This window comes from Gymnoscopelus microlampas, assembly GCF_963454915.1.
Source record: "Gymnoscopelus microlampas genome assembly, chromosome: 13".
Classification (NCBI taxonomy): domain Eukaryota; kingdom Metazoa; phylum Chordata; class Actinopteri; order Myctophiformes; family Myctophidae; genus Gymnoscopelus; species Gymnoscopelus microlampas.
Window position 1 is genome coordinate 1,857,155 of NC_139950.1, and position 23,128 is coordinate 1,880,282.

At 41.2% G+C, this 23,128-nt stretch overlaps 1 protein-coding gene across 1 annotated transcript; it reads left to right on the plus strand.

Moving 5' to 3' along the window:
- Window positions 1-1,105: 1,105 nt before the first annotated feature.
- On the plus strand, window positions 1,106-22,619 carry LOC311058066 (NPC1-like intracellular cholesterol transporter 1; the record flags this gene model as incomplete). Its single annotated transcript, XM_084075374.1, has 5 exons — window positions 1,106-1,327; window positions 20,724-20,905; window positions 21,471-21,702; window positions 22,202-22,315; window positions 22,605-22,619. 5 exons carry the CDS (start codon window positions 1,106-1,108, stop codon window positions 22,617-22,619), a joined length of 765 nt encoding a protein of 254 aa, XP_083931500.1.
- Between the last annotated feature and the right edge of the window lie 509 nt (window positions 22,620-23,128).

A 23,128-nucleotide genomic window follows, 5' to 3' on the forward strand; every position in this document is an offset into this window, starting at 1 on the left:
TCATTTATTTTTTACCACCATAGTCAACTAACTGCTTCATCATGGTTTCTATTCATATCAACCAATGCTGTTGTGTGAGACACACACAACAGCATCTAAGTTATTCTATTTGAATCAGGCATTCAATATAAGTTATAACTTTGTTATCTTATCAAATTAATCTCCTAAGAAATAAATCAAAGAAAGTACATACACAAATAAAGTATTGTAGGTAAGCACAATAGCACATCACTACTTTAGTTTAATGTATACTTACTTTGTTTTTCATTCAAGATTAATTGATAAGAATAAGATAGATAATAGTTAGTTTTTTATAAAAGCCTGATTAAAAGCAAAAAAATGTTTTTATAAAACTTCTAAAGATAGATTGTTATATTTCTTTCAGCGCAAGAGAGATGCTGAGCTTCAATCTGAAACTCAACGTGCAGCCAGTCACTGTCCACTGGCACAGCCGAGTGTTGGAGAGACCTGGGATCGACAAAAAAAGTATGATGAAGACTCGCAAGAGGCCAAGAAGATCAACAGAGCTGTAGCGACTTACATTTGCATGGACCAGGTCCCTATTTACACTGTAGAGAAGCCTGGGTTCAAACAGCTTATTCGGCAGTTAAACAATAAATATTCCCTTCCATCACGTAATTATTTCATGGACACTGAAATCCCAGCCCTGTACAATGAAATAAAAAATACTGTCACAGACAGTTTTGTGGGGAATCGCTTCTTCTCCTGCACCACTGACCTGTGGACCAGCAGGGCCAACTCCTGTTTCATGGCAGTAACTATACAGTTCATAACAGAGTCCTGGAAGATGAAGAGCTGGTGTCTGGGCTGTGCTGGGATGCACTCGGATCACACAGGGGACAGCTTGAAGGAGGCATTGGAGGAGATGGTACACGAAACATGGAAGCTGGACATGTCAGATATGGCCGGTATTACTACTGATAATGCCTCAAACAATAAGAAGGCATTTGCCTCCTTCACATGGGTTCCCTGTTTTGGCCACAACCTCCACCTTGCCGTGGGCAGGGGCCTGAATGTAGGCCGTGTGCCTGAAGTACTGTCGAGATTAAGAAAGACTGTTTCTGCGTTCAGCAGGTCTCCAAAGATGAATCGGATGTTAAAGATAAAACAATCACCTCTGAACCTGAACCTAGCAGACCACAAATTGATCCACGATGAGCCCACACGCTGGGACTCAACATACCAAATGGTAAACAGATTCTTAGAGCAGCAGCAAGCAGTCTGTGCTGTTCTAGCTGAGGACCGGAAGAAATGGCACCTCATGCCCAGAGACACGGACATTGCAGCTCTTCAGTTTGTGCAGGAGGTATTGGGCCCCCTCAGTGGTTACACTGATGCACTTAGTGGTGAAAAACATACCACACTCTCCTCTGTCCTTCCCCTATGTTGGAAAATATAAAAAAATTTGACAGTTGAGGAAAGTGACAGCAACCTAAAACGTCAAATTAAAGAAGCTATTGGAGGGGATCTCAAACAAAGATATGAGAACCAGAGTCTGCAGCTACTACTGAACACAGCCACGTTTCTTGACCCAAGGTTCAAGGACAGTTTTGTTACTATGAAAGAAGAGGTAAAACAAAGTCTTGGCAATTCAGTAGAAACAGCACAACCTCCTCCAGAACCAGAAGCCCCACAGCCAGCAAAGAAAAAGAAAACGGATCTGAAGGGACTGCTATTCAGCATACAGGGGGAAAAAAAGAGTCAAAATGTCGAAGACGAGGAGGAAGCTGCTGTAGGACTCACAAAAGAGTTCATGATATATGACAGAATCTGTGAAGAAAAAACAAAGGACCCACTCGAATGGTGGGGAGAAAACGACAAATTGTTACCTCACCTTGCCCACTTTGCCAAAAAGTATTTGTGTATCTCTGCTTCAAGTGTAGCATCAGAGCGTGTATTTAGTACATCAGGGCTCATTGTCAGTCCAAGAAGGGCACGACTTACAGAGGAGCACATTGACATGTTGGTGTTCCTAGCAAAAAATCTGAGAGGGCCAGAGGAAGAAAAGAATAAGATGATAAACCTACCTAGCTAAGCTAGCTACAGAGAAGTTTTTGTACTTCTTAAGCAATAAGCAGTTGCACTGTTTCCCTTTTCCTTGTTTTTTTTTTTTTTCAATTTCAGTAAAATGTTTCTAGTGCTGCCAAGTGCCTTAACTACCTTTTGAATGTGTTTGAATTGTTTCACACAGTTGATCATTTTTTGTAGTAGTACAGTACTATTGCTCTTGACTGTTTTGTGCTGCCTTTATTTCTACTTGAAATGCCTGCCGTGCCTTGCCTTTAAGCACTAACTAGACTCAGACTGTCTAAAATGTGAAAATGCACTACCTCCTAGGGCTCCTAGTTCCTATGACCGTTTTGTGCTGCCTTTATTTTGACTTGAAATGCCTGCTTTTTAATGTGTCACTCAGGCTTATTTTTTATTTTTTTATTTGGGCATTGTTACTGATTGCACCTCTTAATTGATTTGTTGTTGTATTTGATTTTGCACTAAGCACTAACTAGACTCAGACTGTCTAAAATGTGAAAATGCACTACCTCCTAGTTCCTAGTTTTTCTTTAAATAAAAAGAAAACATTTTGCACTCTGAATTCCTGTGGTTGCGTGGTATCGAATATCGTATCGAATATCGTATCGTATCGAATTGTATCGTACAATTCTTTTTGTATTGAATTGTATTGAATTGTATCGTATCGTATCGAATATTGATATTTTTCAAAATATCGATATCGAAGTTAGAAATCCAGTATCGTGACAACACTAATACCGCCTAATAAAGTATTTTAGTGCATTATATTATCAAATAGACCTAGATTTATCAAGGTGATATCATGCATTTTTCTTCTTTCCCAGTCAAATCATTACTGAAGTGGTATTCTAATGGGTGATCTTCCTTAACTTCCCCATTCTTGGTACAGACAGTACCCCGAGGCTAGTGAAAGGAAGTTAAAAGAGGGAAAACATGACACTTTGGTGATGTTTAAGACCAGGCTTGCTGCAGCAGTCTGGATAACCTGGCCTTCAACACATACTTCATATTAATTTTATGTTGTGAACATTATTAATAACAACAACCAAGAATGTGTCTCAATAGAGTGTTTATTAACACATCGGGTGCCAAACACGGTCTGAACCGTGTGTTTACATAGTGGCGGTTCCGAAGCTTCGGTGCCGAACACGGTCTGAACCGTGATTTCAGTCTTTTTTTTTTTTTTTCGTTTTTCTCCTCGCGGGCGGGGTTAGAGCAGCTCTGGGAGCACCCATTGTAATCCTGCGAAGGAAGTGCCAGATCACTCACCTGAAACACTTTTTTTCCCCCCATCCGCTTCCTATTTCCTACTTTGAAACGCCTATATCTCCGAATCTGTTTCCTGTGGGGAAAAACGGTCATGCGCGATGCGCGACCCCCCCCCCCCCCCCCCCCCCGTTGTAACCCGCGAGGGGAATGTTATGGTTCCAGCCTGTAGCCAGGCTCATGGCAGAACATGAATCGATGCTTTTTTTTGCGTGGATTTGCTTGTAACGCACGCGGAAACTTTAAACAGCAAAGCGCAGTCAATGGGGAGAATGCTGGCACCCACGGTAAGTTGTTATGAAAAAATGCTGGCACCCGATGTGTTAAGAGCAAAAATATTTTGGAAAACAAAAATCGAGTCAAAAAAGTACACAGATACTTTAAAAAGGTCAAAGTAAAACAGTGAAATCCATAAAAGTATACCAACTGAAAATAGTCCTGTCACTGAAACAAAAAGACCACATTCTCCTCTCCCTCTCAGCCGTTCCTAACGCCAGCAGTTAACAACAGTCATAACAAACACATTAAGAGTATAGAGGAACAGGAAATTGAGGGACACTCATTATTTGTTGTATTTAAGACTAGTCTATAAATACAGCACATATCTCCCAAAAGGCTGGGCGGCCAGTCTACATATCTATGAAATATGACGGCATAATTTGACAAGATTTTAAACATTGTTCTGATATGTTTTATTTCTTTCCACTGATGTCTTGTCACACTGTTCAATGTGAAAGGGTTTTCCTTACATATGTGTGCGCTCATGACGTTTTAGATTTCCTGAAGTAGTAAAACCCTTGCCACATTGACTGCAAGGAAAGGGTTTAAATCCTGTGTGTACAAGCTTGTGACGTTGTAAGTGATGGGGCAGACTGAAAGCCTGTCCACACTGGTCACATTGGTATGGTTTTTCTCCAGTGTGAATTTTCTGGTGTTTTTTTAAGGGTAGACAATTGACTGAAGTTGTTCCCACACTGTTCACAGTGGAATGGTTTTTCTCCAGTGTGAATTCTCTGGTGTTCTATTAAATACATTTTTGTTGTGAATTTGCTCACACACTGGTCACAATGGTATGGCTTTTCTCCAGTATGAATCCTCTGGTGTATTGTAAGGTGGCTCATTCTAGTGAAGTGTTTTCCACACTGGTCACAGCTGTGGTGTTTTGGTTTAGCCAAGCTTCTTTTCTGTTTATGAAAGCCTGTCCACACTGGTCACATTGGTATGGTTTCTCTCCAGTATGAACCCTCTGGTGTGATTTAAGGTGGGCCAATTGAGTGAATTTGTTCCCACACTGGTCGCAGTGGTATGATTTTTCTCCAGTGTGAATTCTCTGGTGTTTTATTAAGTCAGATTTGGATGTGAATTTGTTCCCACACTGGTCACAATGGTATGGCTTTTCTCCAGTATGAATCCTCTGGTGTATTGTAAGGTGGCTCATTCTAGTGAAGTGTTTTCCACACTGGTCACAGCTGTGGTGTTTTGGTTTAGCCAAGCTTCTTTTCTGTTTATTTACAGCTGATAAGGCAGGGAAGCCAGACTGATGATGCAACACTGAAAACAAAAAAAGGGAACATATTTATATTTCCAACTCAAACCTCTGTAAATACTTAGTCCAATGGCTTTTTCATTCTGTACATGACAACAATTACAGACATACATAATCTATATCCATATATTTATCATTATATAATGAGTGAAAGGTGACATAAGTAACTGAAAGCAAAGTTTATGTGTTAATCAGCTGAATTCAGGTGAAATTAAAACTAAACACAAGGTGCAAGATTCAGAATAAAAGGAGGATGTTCTTTGACAATCAATTGTAAAATATGAGGAAAACATGATAGAAAAGGAAGAGAAATAAAATAGTGAAAGCAAGTAACTTACTGAGGTCTTGGTGGTCTTTGGGTTCCTCCTGTTCAGCAGAATTGTTCCTGGTGGGGTGGAGAGAGTTCATCCCTGAAGTCTGTAGTCCACAGTCAGTTCTGGTTGAAATGATTGATATCCTGGAGGAGTTGTGAAGAAATGACAACTACTCACTCTTCTTATACTAGAGAGCCTGAGGTGGAACCACTAACTGCTTGAATGATTGGCCAAAGAGGAGAACAATAGAACCATCTCTCCACCAATCACAACCTAACTCACTCTTTAGGTTCAGTATTCCCTTCAATACTACTTTAATCAAGTGTGAACATTGATACAAAATACAATGGTAAGTTATGTAGACCTAAATAGGAAATAATGCATACATATTAATACACTGGAAAATAAAAAAATACTACTTGTATTAATTGAAGCAAAGCAAAACCTCAGTTAAATAATTGAAAATAAGGCAAACATTTTGCTACTCATCCCTTTCACAACAACATACAATTATGAACTGGGATTTTCCATTTAGGAGATAAATAGAGTAGACAAATAATTGAATGCAATATTATATATAATATAACAAAAGCTAGCAGGCTCACCTATTGTATTAACCATGTAAATTGCTAGCATTGTGATGGAACTGATTTGATGTGAAGATTCTTGAGCATTAAAAACAAACAACATAAAGACAAATCCAACATCCTGATATACATTACACTTCACAATGTCAACACTACATTAATTTTATTATCTGGTGACATATGACATATAGGTTAAGTAAGACCTAATAAATAATACCAACCAAGAATGTGTCTCAGTTGAAAAACTACATAAAAATGCTACTCATCCCTTTCACAACAACATTTATGAAGTCAGGTCTTCTTTTTTCCTGAAGAGAAGGAACTGGATTAAATATGATATATTAAAAAAAGCAAACAGGTTCACCTTTTACATTAGCCAGGTAAATAAGGTGTTAGATGAACTATAGAGAACTCAGCAGGCCTGGAATTTCGTCATTTTAGGGGCAAGGCCACTTGGCCTTTGGTGTTGTAATTTTTTGGAGGGCACAAAGGCCAAATGCCAGGGCAGGAAGGCCATCCAAAAAAAAAAGTGTTTAAGTCCCCGGAAATAATGCATTTAACTTGAAGGTTAAGGATGATTGTATTTTAATATATTACAAGAATTGTATAACTATCTGTGAAATATAACCCATTTATTTCACGAAATAATGTGTTGGCAAATGACCAATATTTAGTTATATAGGTCTCAATATGTCACATTCAGCCCTGGACTTCACTGACTGAAGTAGGGGTCACATTAATCACATTAGATTCACAGAATAATTAGGGGTCTTCAACATTTTCAGGCCAGGGACCCCCAAACGGATGGGGTGATGGAGCAGGGACCCCCTACCTCGTAGGGTAGGGGGTAGGCTACTATATATATCATATATTTATGTATAAAATTGTGTTTTATATAAATAAACATGAAAAAATTGCCTGTTCCTACGCACAGGTTGACCCAGTAGGTGTGCAAAAGGACCTTTCTCAGGGGCGTCAATTGGGTATGGCAAGGCATGGCAGGTGCCATACCTTGGCTCCAGAAAAAGAAATCATGAATAGTAGCCTAATGCAGGTGTAAGACCAGACCATTGTGTTTGCATTGTGTTATAGGTATAATGCATAGTTTCTATGCATTTCAGGGGTTTTGGGGGGGTTGAACCCCTAAAAAAAGGATAGATGTCCCTTATTTTAATCTCTGGGAGTTGGCAACCCTAACCTTGCCATACCTTAGCTTTTGCTGAACTGACACCACTGATCTTTCTCTACAAAATATGTATAAACATACCATGTTATTGTGCATTCATTACTAAGCTATTAAAATATGTCATGTTATGTTTAAAGACAAATTTACATTTTTGAAAAAAAAAAGAAGAAAAAAGTTTTTAAAGTTTTTAAAAACTTTTTTTTTTTAATCAAACAACAATTTCGCGGACCCCCTGCAGTACCTTCGCGGACCCCCTGTTGAAGACCTCTGAGAGATTTTATGTATTTTCCCCACAAGTTATTTTCATTCAAATGAAATGTGATTGAACTTGCACTAATAATGACTTTAGTTGATTTTCTCTCTCTTTAAAATATAGTATTTCTTCATTATTAATAATTACAGCTTGTAGATTGGCTATTTTCATGATTTTAAATTGTTTTTAAATAATAATAAAAAAGGAACATACAAGATTTCCACCTGAAAGCCATAATATATAGCCAATATATGGTTCTGTATCAGTATATTAGTCCGTTTTTGCAGATTTCATTCTAATTGGCTACTATGCCTGCATATGAATCTATGGCCCTGGGTAGGTCACCCTGGCTTGGCGGAGATATGCCCTGTTGCGCACAAGCTCCGCACACTGCAGCAGCAGGTGAAAGCAATCACTTAAACGAGGGCTGTGTTGCGCACCAAAAAACTGACTAAAACTGTCACATTCTGCTAAAATAAACTTCCCAATTAGAACATTGTTGACAGATATCATGGATGTGGTTTGCAAAAGGATTTATTTCTTGTCCATCAGAGCGGTGAGGTCACTCTTTTGTATGATATTGATAGCCTACACTTTTAATTTGTTTGCAGTTATTCTGTTGCTTGCTTTATATTAAGACTCATAATTTGAGGATTTTGCTGTATTTTATTAGATGTATTCATCTATATTTTGCTGTTGAAAAAAACATTGGGGCACATCGGTCTGTAGGACTACAGAATCCTCTCTCTCTCTCTCTCTCTCTCTCTCTCTCTCTCTCAGGCTAGAAATCAAATCTACCATTGATTAGTTCAGGCTCCGTTAGATTTATCTCCTGTTTGGCCCGGTAAAGCTTTTGTGTCTATTACACTGTGTTGCGGGATTCCGAAGGTTCATAGGAGGCTTAAAATCAAAACTACCTACCACTGTGCATGTTGTAGCTGCGCAGCTCAACCAAAGGGACTGGTGACTAAAAAAAACCATATTGACAAGAAAATCGCGCAGAGGAAAAACTGTGAAATCAGTTGCTGGGCGCAGCTGGGGCACCACGGCCACTGTGGCCGTGAAGGCATGTCATTATTCGAGGGGCACACGGCCAATGAGAGGGGCAACGACGGCCATGGCCGCCGTGGCCGCCGTGGCCGCCGTGAAATTCCTGCCCTGGAACTCAGTGGAGTAGATGTTATTAGCATTAGACACTAATAGAGAGAATAATTTAGAGAAGCTGAATATATAATAAATCAAATAGACAATGACTGTGTCAGTAAATTCACCATGTGTTCTTTCACAAGTTATCCTGATTACTTGTTGGCTGGGTGTGAGACTTAGTCATTGATTGGTCTATAGCTTTATCATTCACATGTAATTCAGTCTACCTTATGCGCTAAGTAGTGCATAAGGATGGTAAGTAATGCACTAAGTAGTGCATAAGGATGGTGTTCTATTGTCATTAAAGGTCAGTCATTGTTGTGTCTGTAAAGAACAGTAGTGTGTAATGATGATGAGTCATTGGTCAGTGATTGGTCTATAGCTTTTACATTCACATGTAATTCAGTGCATAATGAGGGAGAATCATTCAATGTCAGTGTTTTGTCACTAGAAGGAGCTTTGACCATTGCTTGGTCTATAGCTGTGGTTCCTCTTTTTACCATTCACGTGTAAGGTGTTGTCCTTCCTCTGTCCACATCAGCTATGAACCTTTCAAGTCCTCTTTAGATACATTTTCATATGTATGAAACTAATGTGTGAAACCCAGTGTATCAAATGATGGGGGTGGAACACTGCATATTAGCACTGAGACACCCCTGTCTGCATCTCAATGCACCAGGTGTTGAATCGTAGAACTACTTCTCTAGACTGGAATCAACTCATGTTGCAGTTTTATGATCTGCTCTATAGTGACAATCAGCATCTGACATGGAATAGACCTGATCTGTTGACTATGTGGGTTGTGGTTCCATTGTGTTTCTCCTTACATAACAACTAATTTATGTGATCTGGTTGCAACCAATCACTACTTCCACATCAGCCAAATATGCACAATACATCAGCACAAGTAGCAGTAAAAGGCATTCAATGACACAATGTATAACATAACAGTGAACACGTACCCTGTTAACAGGAGATCAGGGAATGTCCAGGTTGTTGGTGCAAACAGTTGATGCACAAACATGTAAAACCAGGTGAAGCAGGAAATGGCTGAGGCACAAGCAGTCTAACACTATCTTCTTCTGTGGATGTTAACGGGCAGCTTGCATCCATTGTGTTTGCACTACTGCCACCTGCTGGAGTTATTTAACTCCTACATCTTCCCACTGGTCATATTCTTCCCAACAGTCTGGTTCTCTTTAGGATATTGAACAAATACTTCCACTGACTGAATACATCTTTATGTTGTGTTTGTATTGTGTTATGTGTTGTGGTGTTGAACACACAGGCAATAGAATATCCCTCTGGGACAAATAAAGACTATTCATTCTTGTTTGTATTCTTGTTCTTCACAGATCAATAATCATGTGTGGCTGTTGCTCAAATTACAAGGTTGTTACAAATATACTAGTTATAGATGTTTCTTTCATCTGTCATTTCTCTTATTGTGTGAATTAGTATAATGTGTAAATAAAGTCAGCTGTTCTGAACATGTAAAATGTATGTCGATACAGGACTTGAAAGGTAAATGTCTTTCAGTGAAATGACTCATAGCTGATGTGCTGTATTTATTTAACATCTAGATTATCCTCTGTTAAATGGGGAGGACAAAACCGTAATTGATAGATAACAATTACACACTAATGTAAGTTCAAATGTGTAGGTGAATGATAATGTTTGGGCAATATTATGTTTACACATTTTTGACTCTGATTGCATGTCATGACATGTTTTCTTCGAGATAAACGGTCTCAGGTTTTATAGATGTGTGATGTATCCTGAATGGAATACTAGATATTTATCAAATCACACATACTGCTTCAATGTTTACAACCCTGTAGCTGACCTCCAGGTTATATTATTGTAATGTAATATATTGAGGTAGTACACGCTGTTGGAAAAAGAACAGTGCTGTTGACTCCTTGTATTTTACACCCATGTGTTCGGAATGCAAATGGGATATTTATATAGAACTCAGTGATGTATCTGTTAATAGCATCAGCAAGTAGTAGTAGAATCCGTTAGAGAAGCTGAATATAAAATAAACCAAATAGACTGTCAGTAATTTCACCAGTGTAAGACATATTCATTGTTGTGTGGGTGTGAGACTTTGTAGTGCATTAGGATGGCGGCTCATTGCCATTAAAGGTCAGTCATTGTCATTGTTTTGTCTGTAAAGAACAGTAGTGTGTAATGATGATGGTTCACTGGTCAGTGATTGATCTATAGCAGTTTCATTCACATGTATTGCAGTCAGTGAACATAATAGAAGTGGCTGCTCAGTAAAGCAAATATCTCCACCAGGCCGGGTGGTCGGTCTATGGTGGCTGAGGACCTGAGCACTAGCAGTCAATGGTAAACCAATAGACCAAACCATGACCAATGGTCCATTATGTTCTTTACAAGATTAACCAATGCAAATGACTCACCTTTAATGACAACGAACCATCATCATTATGCACTACTTTACTGGCTGAATTACATGTGAATAGTGAAGATATAGACCAATCAATGACAAAGTCTGCTGCTGCAGTCTGGATAACTTGACCTTCAACACATACTTTATACTCGTTGTATGTTGTGAACATTAATGACACAAGTAAGCCTTAATTAATAACAACAACAGATGATGCTCAATGGAGCGTTTATTAAATTCAAGCAAACAAAAGTAACATATTTTTTGGGGGAAAAATGTAGCCTAAAAAAAGTATAGAAATACATCAAAATAGGTAAAAGTAAAGCAGTGAAATGAGAAAAAAAAACATGCCAACTGAACGGTAACCGTCTTCCATGCCGACATCTCGCCACTCCGACTAGTGGCTTCCACGTGCGGTTAGGGTTAGGGTGAGGGTTAGGTATAGGGTTCGTTAACGTCGGAAAGGCGACATGTCGGAAAGCCGCCATGTAACCCAACTGAACATGCCAATTGACTTGTTCCAGTCAATGAAACAAAAATGTCAAACTCTCCCTCTTGTCTCAGCCGTTCCTAACACCAGCAGTTAACAACAGTCATCACAAACACATTAAGAGTAAAGAGGAACAAAGAATTCAGGGACATTCACTACAACATAAGCTAAACTGGATCTTATAACAACCAACAAATCTATTCATGTAATGAGTGTAAACAGTTTAACAGACTTAAAGGGTCTATGACATTCATTTTCACTTTTTTGGGGGGGGGGGGGGGGGGGGGTTTATGACCTCAATTACACCCAAAACATCTGAACTTTGAACATTCAGTGGATTTTCTGTGGTCTGGGGTTTTCTGAATAATTAGGCTGAAAAGCAATCTGAGCTTGGCACTTGGACAGTTAAGTCACATGCCATTAATCCCGCCCACTCTCCTCCTCGCCCCTCCCCTTTCCTTGGGGGGGGGGCAGATGTGATGATTGACAGGCAAAATCCCTCAACAGCGACACCCGCAGGCAAAGATTTCTTTTTTCATTGCAGTTGAAAAGGCTTTAGAAATGTGAGAGAAAAAAAACCTGAATGTCATGAAACCTTTAATAAACCACTCCTACATTTGACTTTGTCCGTGTGTCCGTATGTCCGTCCGTCCGTATGTTTGAGGACGGCTGATTGGTCAAGCTTCACGTGACACATGGCAATATGTTGTCACGTGTCATGTGACAACATATTGTTGCTGATTGCAACACAAGGATGCAACCAGTTACACTTTCAAAGGCACCACTCTCTTCACACTGGTGTGATTTTTTCTTTCTTTCCACTGACGTCTTGTCACACTGTTCACATTGATAAGGTTAATTAATTCAGAATTAGTTTTGCATGTTCTCCCACACTGGTCACAGTGGTATGGCTTTTCTCCAGTGTGAATTAGTTGGTGATCCTTTAGCGTATCCTTTCTTATAAACCTGCTCCCACACTGGTCACAGTGGTATGGCTTTTCTCCAGTATGAATCCTCTGGTGTATTTTAAGGCTGTCCATTCTAGTGAAGTGTTTTCCACACTGGTCACAGCTGTGGTGTTTTGGTTTAGCCAAGTTTATTTTCTGTTTATTTACAGCTGGTACGGCAGGTAAGCCACACTGAAGATGCAACACTGAAAACAAAGACAAAGGGAAGATAGTTGATAGGCAGAACAGTGCAGTTATTTAGGTATTTGAAGTTAGTTGTGCATCCCCAATTGATGACTTAGTAACCGTGGCTGCATTAATACATATTTATATTTCCAACATAAACCTTTGTTAATACTTAGTCAAATGGCAATGTAATTTATTTGGCTTTTTAATTGTGGACATGACATCAACAATGTATATCCATACATCTATCATGATATAATTAGTAAAAGGTGACTTAAGTGACTAAAGGCACTAGGGTTCTAAAGTGAAACTAAAAATGAACAGACAAATTCTCCCACAATAATTGACAAGCAAACTCATGGAGTCCACATGATTGCATGTGGAGGGTATCCAAGCAGACCCATGGCCCAACTAACTCCAAACTTTTCACAAAAAAATCCTCAATATTCTGCCTCCCAGCATACCTGCTTCCCATACCCATACGTTACTGTACTTGCAGGATGTACAATTAATACCAAACGTATTATGCCCCAATACTTATGCAAATCACTTCGCCAGCTCGCAATTTACTTCCGGAGGGTTCTTTTAACAGCCAATCATCATCATCTGCGACAAAAACTCAGCACCTTCGTTGCCACATCCGTGAAGCGGCCAAGAAACAAGCGCTGCCGTGGTCTATGCAAACAAGCCCCAAAAGCGCGCCCAAATAAGCCCAAAATCGCTCATACAAAAAGTCAGACCTGGCAACGCAGGCTACGCCAATCATGTGTAAGAGATCTACAAGCTATGGGGCAGAGACGTCATGTGCCATACACTGTACACAGTGGTCGTGTCATGCTAAGAGCAGTTTCCAGACAATGGCATCGCAGAGAGCTTGCTGTAGCCATCACAGTCAGTCGCAGCAACGACGGACAGGGCGCTGTGATAGTTGGCATGTAGCTAACGCTAACGTGGTTGTCATGCCTGCAGCGGCTGTGCAATCACTTTGTCAACAATGCACGTTCGTGTGGTGAATGTTATTATTGCTGCTCAGTTAGTCCATTGTAGATGGTGTATGTTGTGGGTTTGTGTGTATTGTGGAGAACTGTGTAGCTCCACAGCAACTCCAGTAACTAGCGTAATGGCAGGACCGCCCCCCAACGCACGTTTAGGCTGCATTATGGTAATGTAGTAATTTCAGATAATTTCGGTCCGATTAGGGCAGTGGTTCTCAACCTTTTCAGGCCGCGCCCCCCCAAAATAATCATATTTGAACTGGGGACCCCCCCATTTTGTTTGACTCCGTTCCACAAGTCAATATTGTGAAAATAGCAGATCTACAAGCTCAAAACACCTCACGTTGAGAGGCGTTGTAAGCTTATAGATCGGCTATTTTCAACGTGTTTGCCTCTTTCTTATATTATTTGACAATTTGGCCAATGTTTTATAGTATAGTTTGTTGACTACTTTTGTTGCAGTAATGGTCTTTTCCTTTACTTTCGTTTTCTTTATTGTCTCCGCCAGGCCTAAAGGCATGGAGCGAGAGTATGTTTTACCCCGTCCGTCCGTCTGTGGATAGCTAATCTCCCGCATCGTTGGCTTGATCGCAGCGAAACTGTGCACACACACTCCCTGGATGCCAATTCAGAACCTCTGCCCCATTTTTTTTCACATGGCCCTGTTATAGTGCCACCAAGAGGCCGCTTTTTGCAAAACACATTTTTTCACAGTACTCCTACATATTTTGTCCAAACATCACGCAAATCGGTACACAGTATCTCTATAGTCATTAAACAAAACGTGTCTTTCAGATTTTTCATATTCCATCCTGATTGGCTAAAAATGGCTTCCAAAGTTTGCAGGACTGCTCCGTTTTGACCAAAATGCCTCAAATTATGAACACAGCATGCACTTTCCGTGCAACTTTGCAAACTACATGATGAATACCTGTAGTATTTTGGTCTTTGGGTTCCTCCTGTTCAGCAGAATTGTTCCTGGTGTGGTGGAGAGAGTTCATCTTCACCTGAAGTCTGGAGTACACAGTCAGTTGGTTGAAATGATTGATATCCTGGAGGAGCTGTGAAAACATGACAACTACACACTTCTTATACTAGAGAGCCTGAGGTGGAACCACTAACTGCTTGAATGATTGGCCAAAGAGGAGAACAATGGAACCATCTCTCCACCAATCACAACCTAACATCTTATCTTACATGTCCACACATGTGCTCCACCCCTACCTCCTCCCCCACACCGACAGACAGACATACAGAGTTAATTTGCACAAACAGCCTTCTCTGTTTGAGCCTCACATTACTGGAACAGTCTTCATATTGAATTCACCACTTAAACTGTATACAATATATAACACATTTATAGAAACTGGTTTGGAGAAGAAACAAGCATGTGATTGTACAATACAGCATCTAATATAATCTGACAACACATATGATGTGGTCTAACGTTACAAGATCTGTTATGGCATTCCAATTGGTCTTTCATGTGCAAATGAGGTTTCTATAGGGACTTGACTGGTCTATCTATGCACATTCCTTCATAACACTAGAACATGGTGGTGAAGGAACAACTGCTCATCAGACTGTGTTTATAGCTTGTGATTGTACACCACAGCATTTCATAATTATGTCTGAGAACAATGTTATGGGTTCTAACATTAATACTATATTGGCATATCACAATGGACACACTACACACAATACAAGGACACATTGCAAGGCATTACTGGAGAGGATTAATTAACTGTATCAAAACGAAAATAAACTTTTCTCAATGCAAAAAGTACAATCACACATTAAACAATACAACAGGAGCTTTTAACACTAAAGGGAGCAGCAAACATTCATACTGTTAGTGAAACGCACTACAGGACATGTTTGTGAGCAGCAGTAATGGCTGCCATGAATCTGACTGCTTAGACCCACATTTCACTACACACAACAAACTACTACAAAACCACTACATTTCTGACATAAAACCAAGACAAGCTTGGTTTTACATTACAAAGTGCTCATATTGAACATGTTTAATGTTCTAATACTTCATGTACCTGAATAAACAGGGACAAACGGGATACAGAGTCAGTTTGGTCTTTTCTCTCTTCCTTGTTCATCTGAAGAAAGACTGGTCACCTGACCACCTAAAACTACCTGTCTTACAGATAGATGTGCCACCTTGTGGCGAAAAGTGGGATAGGTCTGTTCCTAAAATATAAGTTCCCTGCTCATTCCATTACACAATAAGGCTCTTAAAAATACAAAGAACGCATACATAACTAGAAAAAGTGCTCCTCGGAGCACAGGTCTCCGCCAGGTCAGGTAGGCTATTGTGGCCTCCTGGTGGCGCTATAATAGGCCAACGTGAAAAGGGTGCCATTTCTTCTTAGGCCTTGCACGACAATCGGACACTGACTGCATTCATGATTTGAGAAATTTTGTTAAAAACATGTGTTTCGCTAAATTAGACCTGTTGGTGGCGCTATAACAGGCCAATGTTAAAAGGTTGGCATTTGTTTCTCAACATAGTGTGAATGTGCGTGCAAAGTTTGAGCGCAATTGGACGGTGCGTTCATGATTTGCAGAATTTTGTTCAAAACAAGCCAATAATGCAAACTTTAGATGTCAATCTTAGCCAATCGGTATGGAATATGAAAAATCAAACACATCCGTCGTGATCACATGACTATAGAGATCATGTGTACCGATTTGCGTGAAATTTGGATAAAATTGGAAGGAGTAGTATAAAAAAATGTGTTTTACACAAGTCGGCCTCCTGGTGGCGCTATAAAAGGCAGATGTGAAAAATGCAGGTCAAAGGTTTTTCCTTGACCTATAGGGAGTGTGCATACAAAGTTTTACACAGATCGGTGCAATTATAGGTAAAAACACGAATCGGCCTGTTATAGCGCCACCATGAGGCTGATTTGAAAATTTTCAAATGTTAGTTCTTCCTCGGCCTAATGGGAATGTGCGTGCAAAATTTGAGAGACAGCGAGATCCAAATGTGGCGTTGGCGGGCGCCGCGGCGGTTGTGGCGCTCGCCGCGAGCGCCGCGGCGGTTGTGGCGTTCGCCGCGAGCGCCGCGGCGGTTGTGGCGGACGCCGCGAGCGCCGCGGCGGTTGTGGCGAACGCCACGACCGCCGTGAAAACCGCCCCAAGCGCCGCGAGCGCCACGTAGGGTCCGCCATCCGATCCATCGACCATATCTGCGCTCTTCTGGCGCAGTCCCCCCCCCCCCCACATGTCCCCCCCCCCCCCCACCTGCGTGCCCCCCCCCCCCCCCCCGGGACCCCCCCCCGGGACGCCCCCCCGCCCAAGGGGTGGATAGTAATAATTGTATATTTTGCGCATTTGATCCAGAGCAGTTGAGATTTGATTCGGCCATATCTTTCTGAATGTAACTTGTATTTTTATAATTGTATTTTTCATATGATCTGTAAAGTTTATATTTTCATTTGCTACCAGGCATGAATTCATTATAATTTTTTATATATATTTTTCCTTATTTTCTTTCTTTATTTACACGTGCGTAATAAACGAAGCATTTGAGATTTCATCCGCCCAGATCTTTCTGAATTTTACTTGAATTATTATAATTTTAATGTTTATATGATCCGTAAATTTTATATTTTCATGTGGTATCAGGCATGAATTTATTTTAATTTATTTTATTATTTTATTTCATTTATTTACATGCGCGCAATTACACACGCATCTAACTATTGGACTCAGCTCTGGGGACACGGTGCAGCTGCAGAGTTCACCTTGAAATTTGTCATTACAATTTTACTGTAGCCTAATCCACAAAAGTGTGACTGACTGTTAATTCCTTGAGTCAATACATTGTGTTTTTATCACCGGTGCCAGTATTATTATTATTATTGTTAATAGACCTTGCAACATAGAGCAACTTAAGTGCTTGCAGAACTTAATAATATAAGCACACTTATTCTCCAGGCAGACAGACAGAAACAGTCTGTCTGTCTGTCTGTCTGTCTGTCTGTCTGTCTGTCTGTCTGTCTGTCGGTATATATACGTGCATAAATTAAGCTTGGGTCATTGGTCAATGAACCTGGTGTGTCGGTCAGAAAATAACTGATCTATAAACTCACAACTCATCGCATCCTCATTCATTTCACTGGTCAAATGCAACACACAGACAGCCAGCCAGACAGACAGACAGACAGACAGACAGACAGACAGACAGACAGACAGACCGATCCAGGCCGTGACACCAAAAATAGCCGATCAACAAGCTGCAGCGCGATAGATAGATAGATAGATAGATAGATAGATAGATAGATAATATAAATATATTATACTGTAGGCTACACGGTTATAACCAAAGATAATTATGATAGGCTATATTATTATATTAGGCTATTAACATTATGCAAGCTAATTATATTTACCATGGTTACGTCAATAAGAAGACAGACAGATCTGTTTGTCTGTCTGTCTGTCTGTCTGTCTGTCTGGATGGACGGACGGACGGACTTACGGACAGATTGATAAGTAGACTTGATTATAGCCAATATATTATTTTATTTTCATTTACACATGCGCCTTTTCATCCAAATTGTGTGTTATATTATTTACTTGTAGCATGGTTAATTAATAGTCCCTGTTTGCATAGCCCCCAAATCGGGCTCCCCAAGTTTTGCTCGCTGTGTGAACTGTTCAAAGACGCAACAACAAGCTCCATACTAGCACTCGGTGGTACTGGTGCGTCTCTGACCGTGTCTGTCTGTCTGTCTGTCTGTCTGTCTGTCTGTCTGTCTGTCTGGCTGGCTGGCTGGCTGGCTGGCTGGCTGGCTGGCTGTCTGGCTGGCTGGCTGGCTGGCTGGCTGTCTGTCTGTTGCATTTGACCAGTGAAATGAATGAGGATGCGATGAGTTGTGAGTTTATAGATCAGTTATTTTCTGACCGACACACCAGGTTCATTGACCAATGACCCAAGCTTAATTTATGCACGTATATATACCGACAGACAGACAGACAGACAGACAGACTGTTTCTGTCGTCTGTCTGGAGAATAAGTGTGCTTAAGTTCTGCAAGCACTTAAGTTGCTCTATGTTGCAAGGTCTATTAACAATAATAATAATAATACTGGCACCGGTGATAAAAACACAATGTATTGACTCAAGGAATTAACAGTCAGTCACACTTTTGTGGATTAGGCTACAGTAAAATTGTAATGACAAATTTCAAGGTGAACTCTGCAGCCGCACCGTGTCCCCAGAGCTGAGTCCAATAGTTAGATGCGTGTGTAATTGCGCGCATGTAAATAAATGAAATAAAATAATAAAATAAATTAAAATAAATTCATGCCTGATACGCACGCAGGTGGGGGGGACATGTGGGGGGGGGGCTGCGCCAGAAGAGCGCAGATATGGTCGATGGATCGGATGGCGGACCCTACGTGGCGCTCGCGGCGCTTGGGGCGGTTTTCACGGCGGTCGTGGCGTTCGCCACAACCGCCGCGGCGCTCGCGGCGAGCGCCACAACCGCCGCGGCGCCCGCCAACGCCACATTTTGGAAGATCTGGCGGACGCGGCGGTTATGGCTGAAAATCTGACGGACGCGGCGCCGGCGGCGGTTATGGCGGAAGATCTGGCGGGCGCGGCGGTTATGGCGGAGGATCTGGCGGACGCGGCGGTTGCTACGGCGGTTGTGGCGGCCGCCACGACGGCCGCCACCCGCCGTGGCGGTCGTGACGGCGGTTGTGGCGGCCGCCACGACGGCCGCCACCCGCCGTGGCGGTCGTGGCGGACGCGGCGGCCGCCGCGGCGCACGCCACTGCCACATTTGGATCTCGCCCCTCCTGCAAAATTTCAAGGAAATTGCATGCTGTGTTCATGATTTGAGGCATTTTGTTCAAAACGGTGCACTCCTGCAAACTTTGGAAGGCATTTTTAGCCAATCAGGATGGAATATGAGAAATCTGAAAGACCCGTTTCGTTTAATGACTATAGAGATACTGTGTACCGATTTGTGGGATTTTTGGACAAAATCTGTAGGAGTACTGTCAAAAAATGTGTTTTGCACAAATCGGCCTCCTGGTGGCGCTATAACAGGCCCCTGTGAAAAATTTGGGGCAGAGGTTCTGCTCTGGTATCCAGGGACTGTGTGTGCACAGTTTGGCTGCGAGCAAGCCAACAGTGCCGGAGATTAGCTGTACACAGACAGATCGAATGACGGACACACGGACGGACGGACGGACGGACGGACAGGGGGTAAAACATACTCTCTCGCCATGCCTTTCGGCCTGGCGGAGACAATAAAACAAAAAATTGTGTATGTCAAATTATGTTCAACAGTCCAGCTCAGCCTCCAACAGCCTGTACTTGTACGGCTAGTAAGACATCAAATTAATGTAGATTGTACATCAAAATGTGCTGTTGACATTACAGTCATTTGATCAACACCTCCTAATTATCATGATACTTTGATGTAAAGTTTAAAGTAGCCGATATATATATATATATATTATCAAGTAGACCAACAACCACCAATGATGCGTCTCAATTGAAGGTTTATTAAGTTCAAGCAAACAGAAGTAACAACATATTTTTGAACACAAAAATCGAGCCTAAAAAAAGTGTGCAAAGTTAAAAGACCACTAATTTAATTTTGGAAATTATCAGTTAAATTTTCACTTTTTCACAACCAACACATGGACTTATCCTGATGTCATGAGTGTAACAGTTTTTAAACAACTAGAAAAAGTATATTGGTACAGCGCATATCTCCACCAGGCCAGGCGGCCAGTCTATGATGTCAGTCAGTCATGACTGAAAATATTGACAAGATTTTAAACATTATGCTGGTGTTTTTAGACGGGTGACGAAGTCTGCCCGTCTCTATAAAAACTTTTAAAAGAATTCCAAAAATGTGCCCTTAGCCCCGCCCCCTTTTTATATGAAGGGGAGTGAACGCCCACATGCTTGTAAATCTGCTATTTTTGAAAAATCTTGAACATTTATGCAAATCGTTGAATATACTATATATTTTAAAGCGAACGTTTGTAACTCAAATCTTTGCTTCTGGGGGTCCCTGGAACCAAATATTTTGAGATGGGGGTCCGTAGCCAAATACAATACAATTTGGGGGTCCCTGGCATGAAAAAGTTTGCGGAGCACTGCGTTAGGCTATTCAATATTTGTTTTCATTTCTTGCACTAATATTTATTTATTTTGCAATAATTCAACTGTATGGCAAACAATGGCATGCTAATGTCTTGAGACATATTGTATTTTATTACTGCACAATAGTAAATAAATAATTCTACACAATAATAATGTAAACATTACAAATGTAATAACAAATTCTATATAGAGGCTCCACAGATTAAAGAAGAACAGCAGACTGAGGTCTGGTCCAGGAGGAACCAGACCACTGACTAACTCTCAGGAGTTCACGGCGGCGCTGCAGAAGGCCAGAGAACTGGCACACAACATCACCATGGGCATGAGGGCGATACCGGGCACCTCCACGGACTTTAAGGTCTTCCCCTACACGTATGTCAGCCTCACTCTGCTGCACAGCACTGTACCAAAATACAGTTGTTTTGAAATAATACAGAAAAATGGCAGGGTACAAGAAAATATATACTTTGTTTTGAGCAGTGTTGATTTCGTTGACTAAAACTATGACAAAAAATGTTGGTCGACTACCTTTTTTCACTGACGAAAACCAAATAAAAGCTATGATGACTAAAACTAAGACTAAATATATTGACAATTTCGTCACCAAATAAAAACTAGACTAAAATGTTAGTGAGGGACTAGTGGAGAAGAGATCCAGTAGAACTAAAAGACAAGTCATGTTATGTTTGGTTGCGCTCGGCTATTTTCAACCAAGTGTAAAAAACAACCATTATGACACCATCAAGGCACCGCCAAAATACATTTTAGTAGACTAAAATCAACTGTAGATTTAAGCAGTACCTGACCATCATGTTCTCCTATAGGGTGACCTATGTGTTCTATGAGCAGCAGTACCTGACCATCTTGTTCTCCTGTATACAGGGTGACCTATGTGTTCTATGAGCAGTACCTGACCATCTTGTTCTCCTGTATACAGGGTGACCTATGTGTTCTATGAGCAGTACCTGACCATCGTGCAGGAGGGCCTCTTCAACATCTCGCTGTGCCTGCTGCCCACGTTCGTGGTGTGCTGCCTCCTGCTGGGCATGGACCTGCGCTCCGGGCTGCTCAACCTCCTCACTATCATCATGATCACGGTGGACACCGTGGGCGTCATGACGCTCTGGGGCATCGACTACAACGCCGTGGCTCTCATTAACCTGGTCACGGTAAGAGTTGTTTTCCCCAAAACGTCTTTAAAAATAGCAGATCTACAAGCTTACAATGCAACGCATCGCAACACGTTGGGAGCTTGTGGGCTATTTACAAATAGACAAAGTATACAGTAAAATAGGGTTAAACTTGGTCATTGTTGACCTGGCATCCAGTTCAATGTACAGGCTGATGATATAATAGGTTCTTGGTTTAGTTATGTATTAGTTCATTATTTTTTATTCTTTAGTTTAGCTAATAGTTTATTAGATTGCTATTTCTATGCATTTGATATATTACCTTGTATTGTCCTTACTTACTGCAAGTCGCTCTGGATTAAGAGTGTCTGCTAAATGCCTAAATTGTAAATCCCTAAATTGTAAATTGAACAAAGGTGCTGTAAAAGTGTAACTGATATACATTTTCTAAGTAAGTTCTCCTGTGTGTGTGTGTGTGTGTGTGTGTGTGTGTGTGTGTGTGTGTGTGTGTGTGTGTGTGTGTGTGTTTGGTCTCCAGTGTGTGGGCATCTCTGTGGAGTTTGTGTCTCACATGACCAGATCCTTCGCCCTCAGCATCCAACCCACACAGGTGGAGCGGGCCAAGGAGGCTACGGCCAACATGGGCAGTGCGGTACGTATGTCTATCTGTCTATACTGTCACAGCTTAGTGGTCGTCTGGTAGTTATAAGGTCACCGGTTTGACCCCCGGTCTGCCTGGGTGCAGTACGTTAGTCCGACAGCGCATTCCTCCGACAGCGCAGCGCTCCGACGTTTCAATACTAAACCCGAACCAAACCCGCACCCTAACCCTAACCGCACGCGGATGCCACATAGTCGGAGAAAAGGTCTGTCGGATTATCGCATGCCTCCTCGGTCTGCCTAGCATACTTGTCAACACACAGTTATTTGTCCCTGAGCAGCCATCAGCTGGGTGAAGCTGTGACTGAATTTTTCCCAGGGGATTAATAAGATCTACCTGTTTTAAGGTTTACCTGCTGAAAGTATTAACACTAGGCTTACAGTTTTCACAATAAGAGTGGCCTTATGCTGAATGTATTCATTCATTCATGCATGACCAACCTGCCAGGCATCGTGGTTCTGGCGTTCGCCTCAGCTCATCCAAATCTTCTTCTTCCGGTTAAACCTGGTCATCACGCTGCTGGGGATGGCTCATGGACTCATCTTCCTACCTGTGCTGCTCAGCTACTTTGTGTGTGTGTGTGTGTGTGTGTGTGTGTGTGTGTGTGTGTGTGTGTGTGTGTGTGTGTGTGTCGAAGAGAGAGACATGCACGTTGCTGATCAGTGTTGATTTTGACAGCAAATGTTTGATTTAGTTTTAGTCATATTTTAGTCATCTGAAATGTTTTAGTTTTAGTCGACTAAATATGATAAGATTATAGTCAACTAAATCTACAGTTGATTTAGTCGACTGAAATGTATTTTG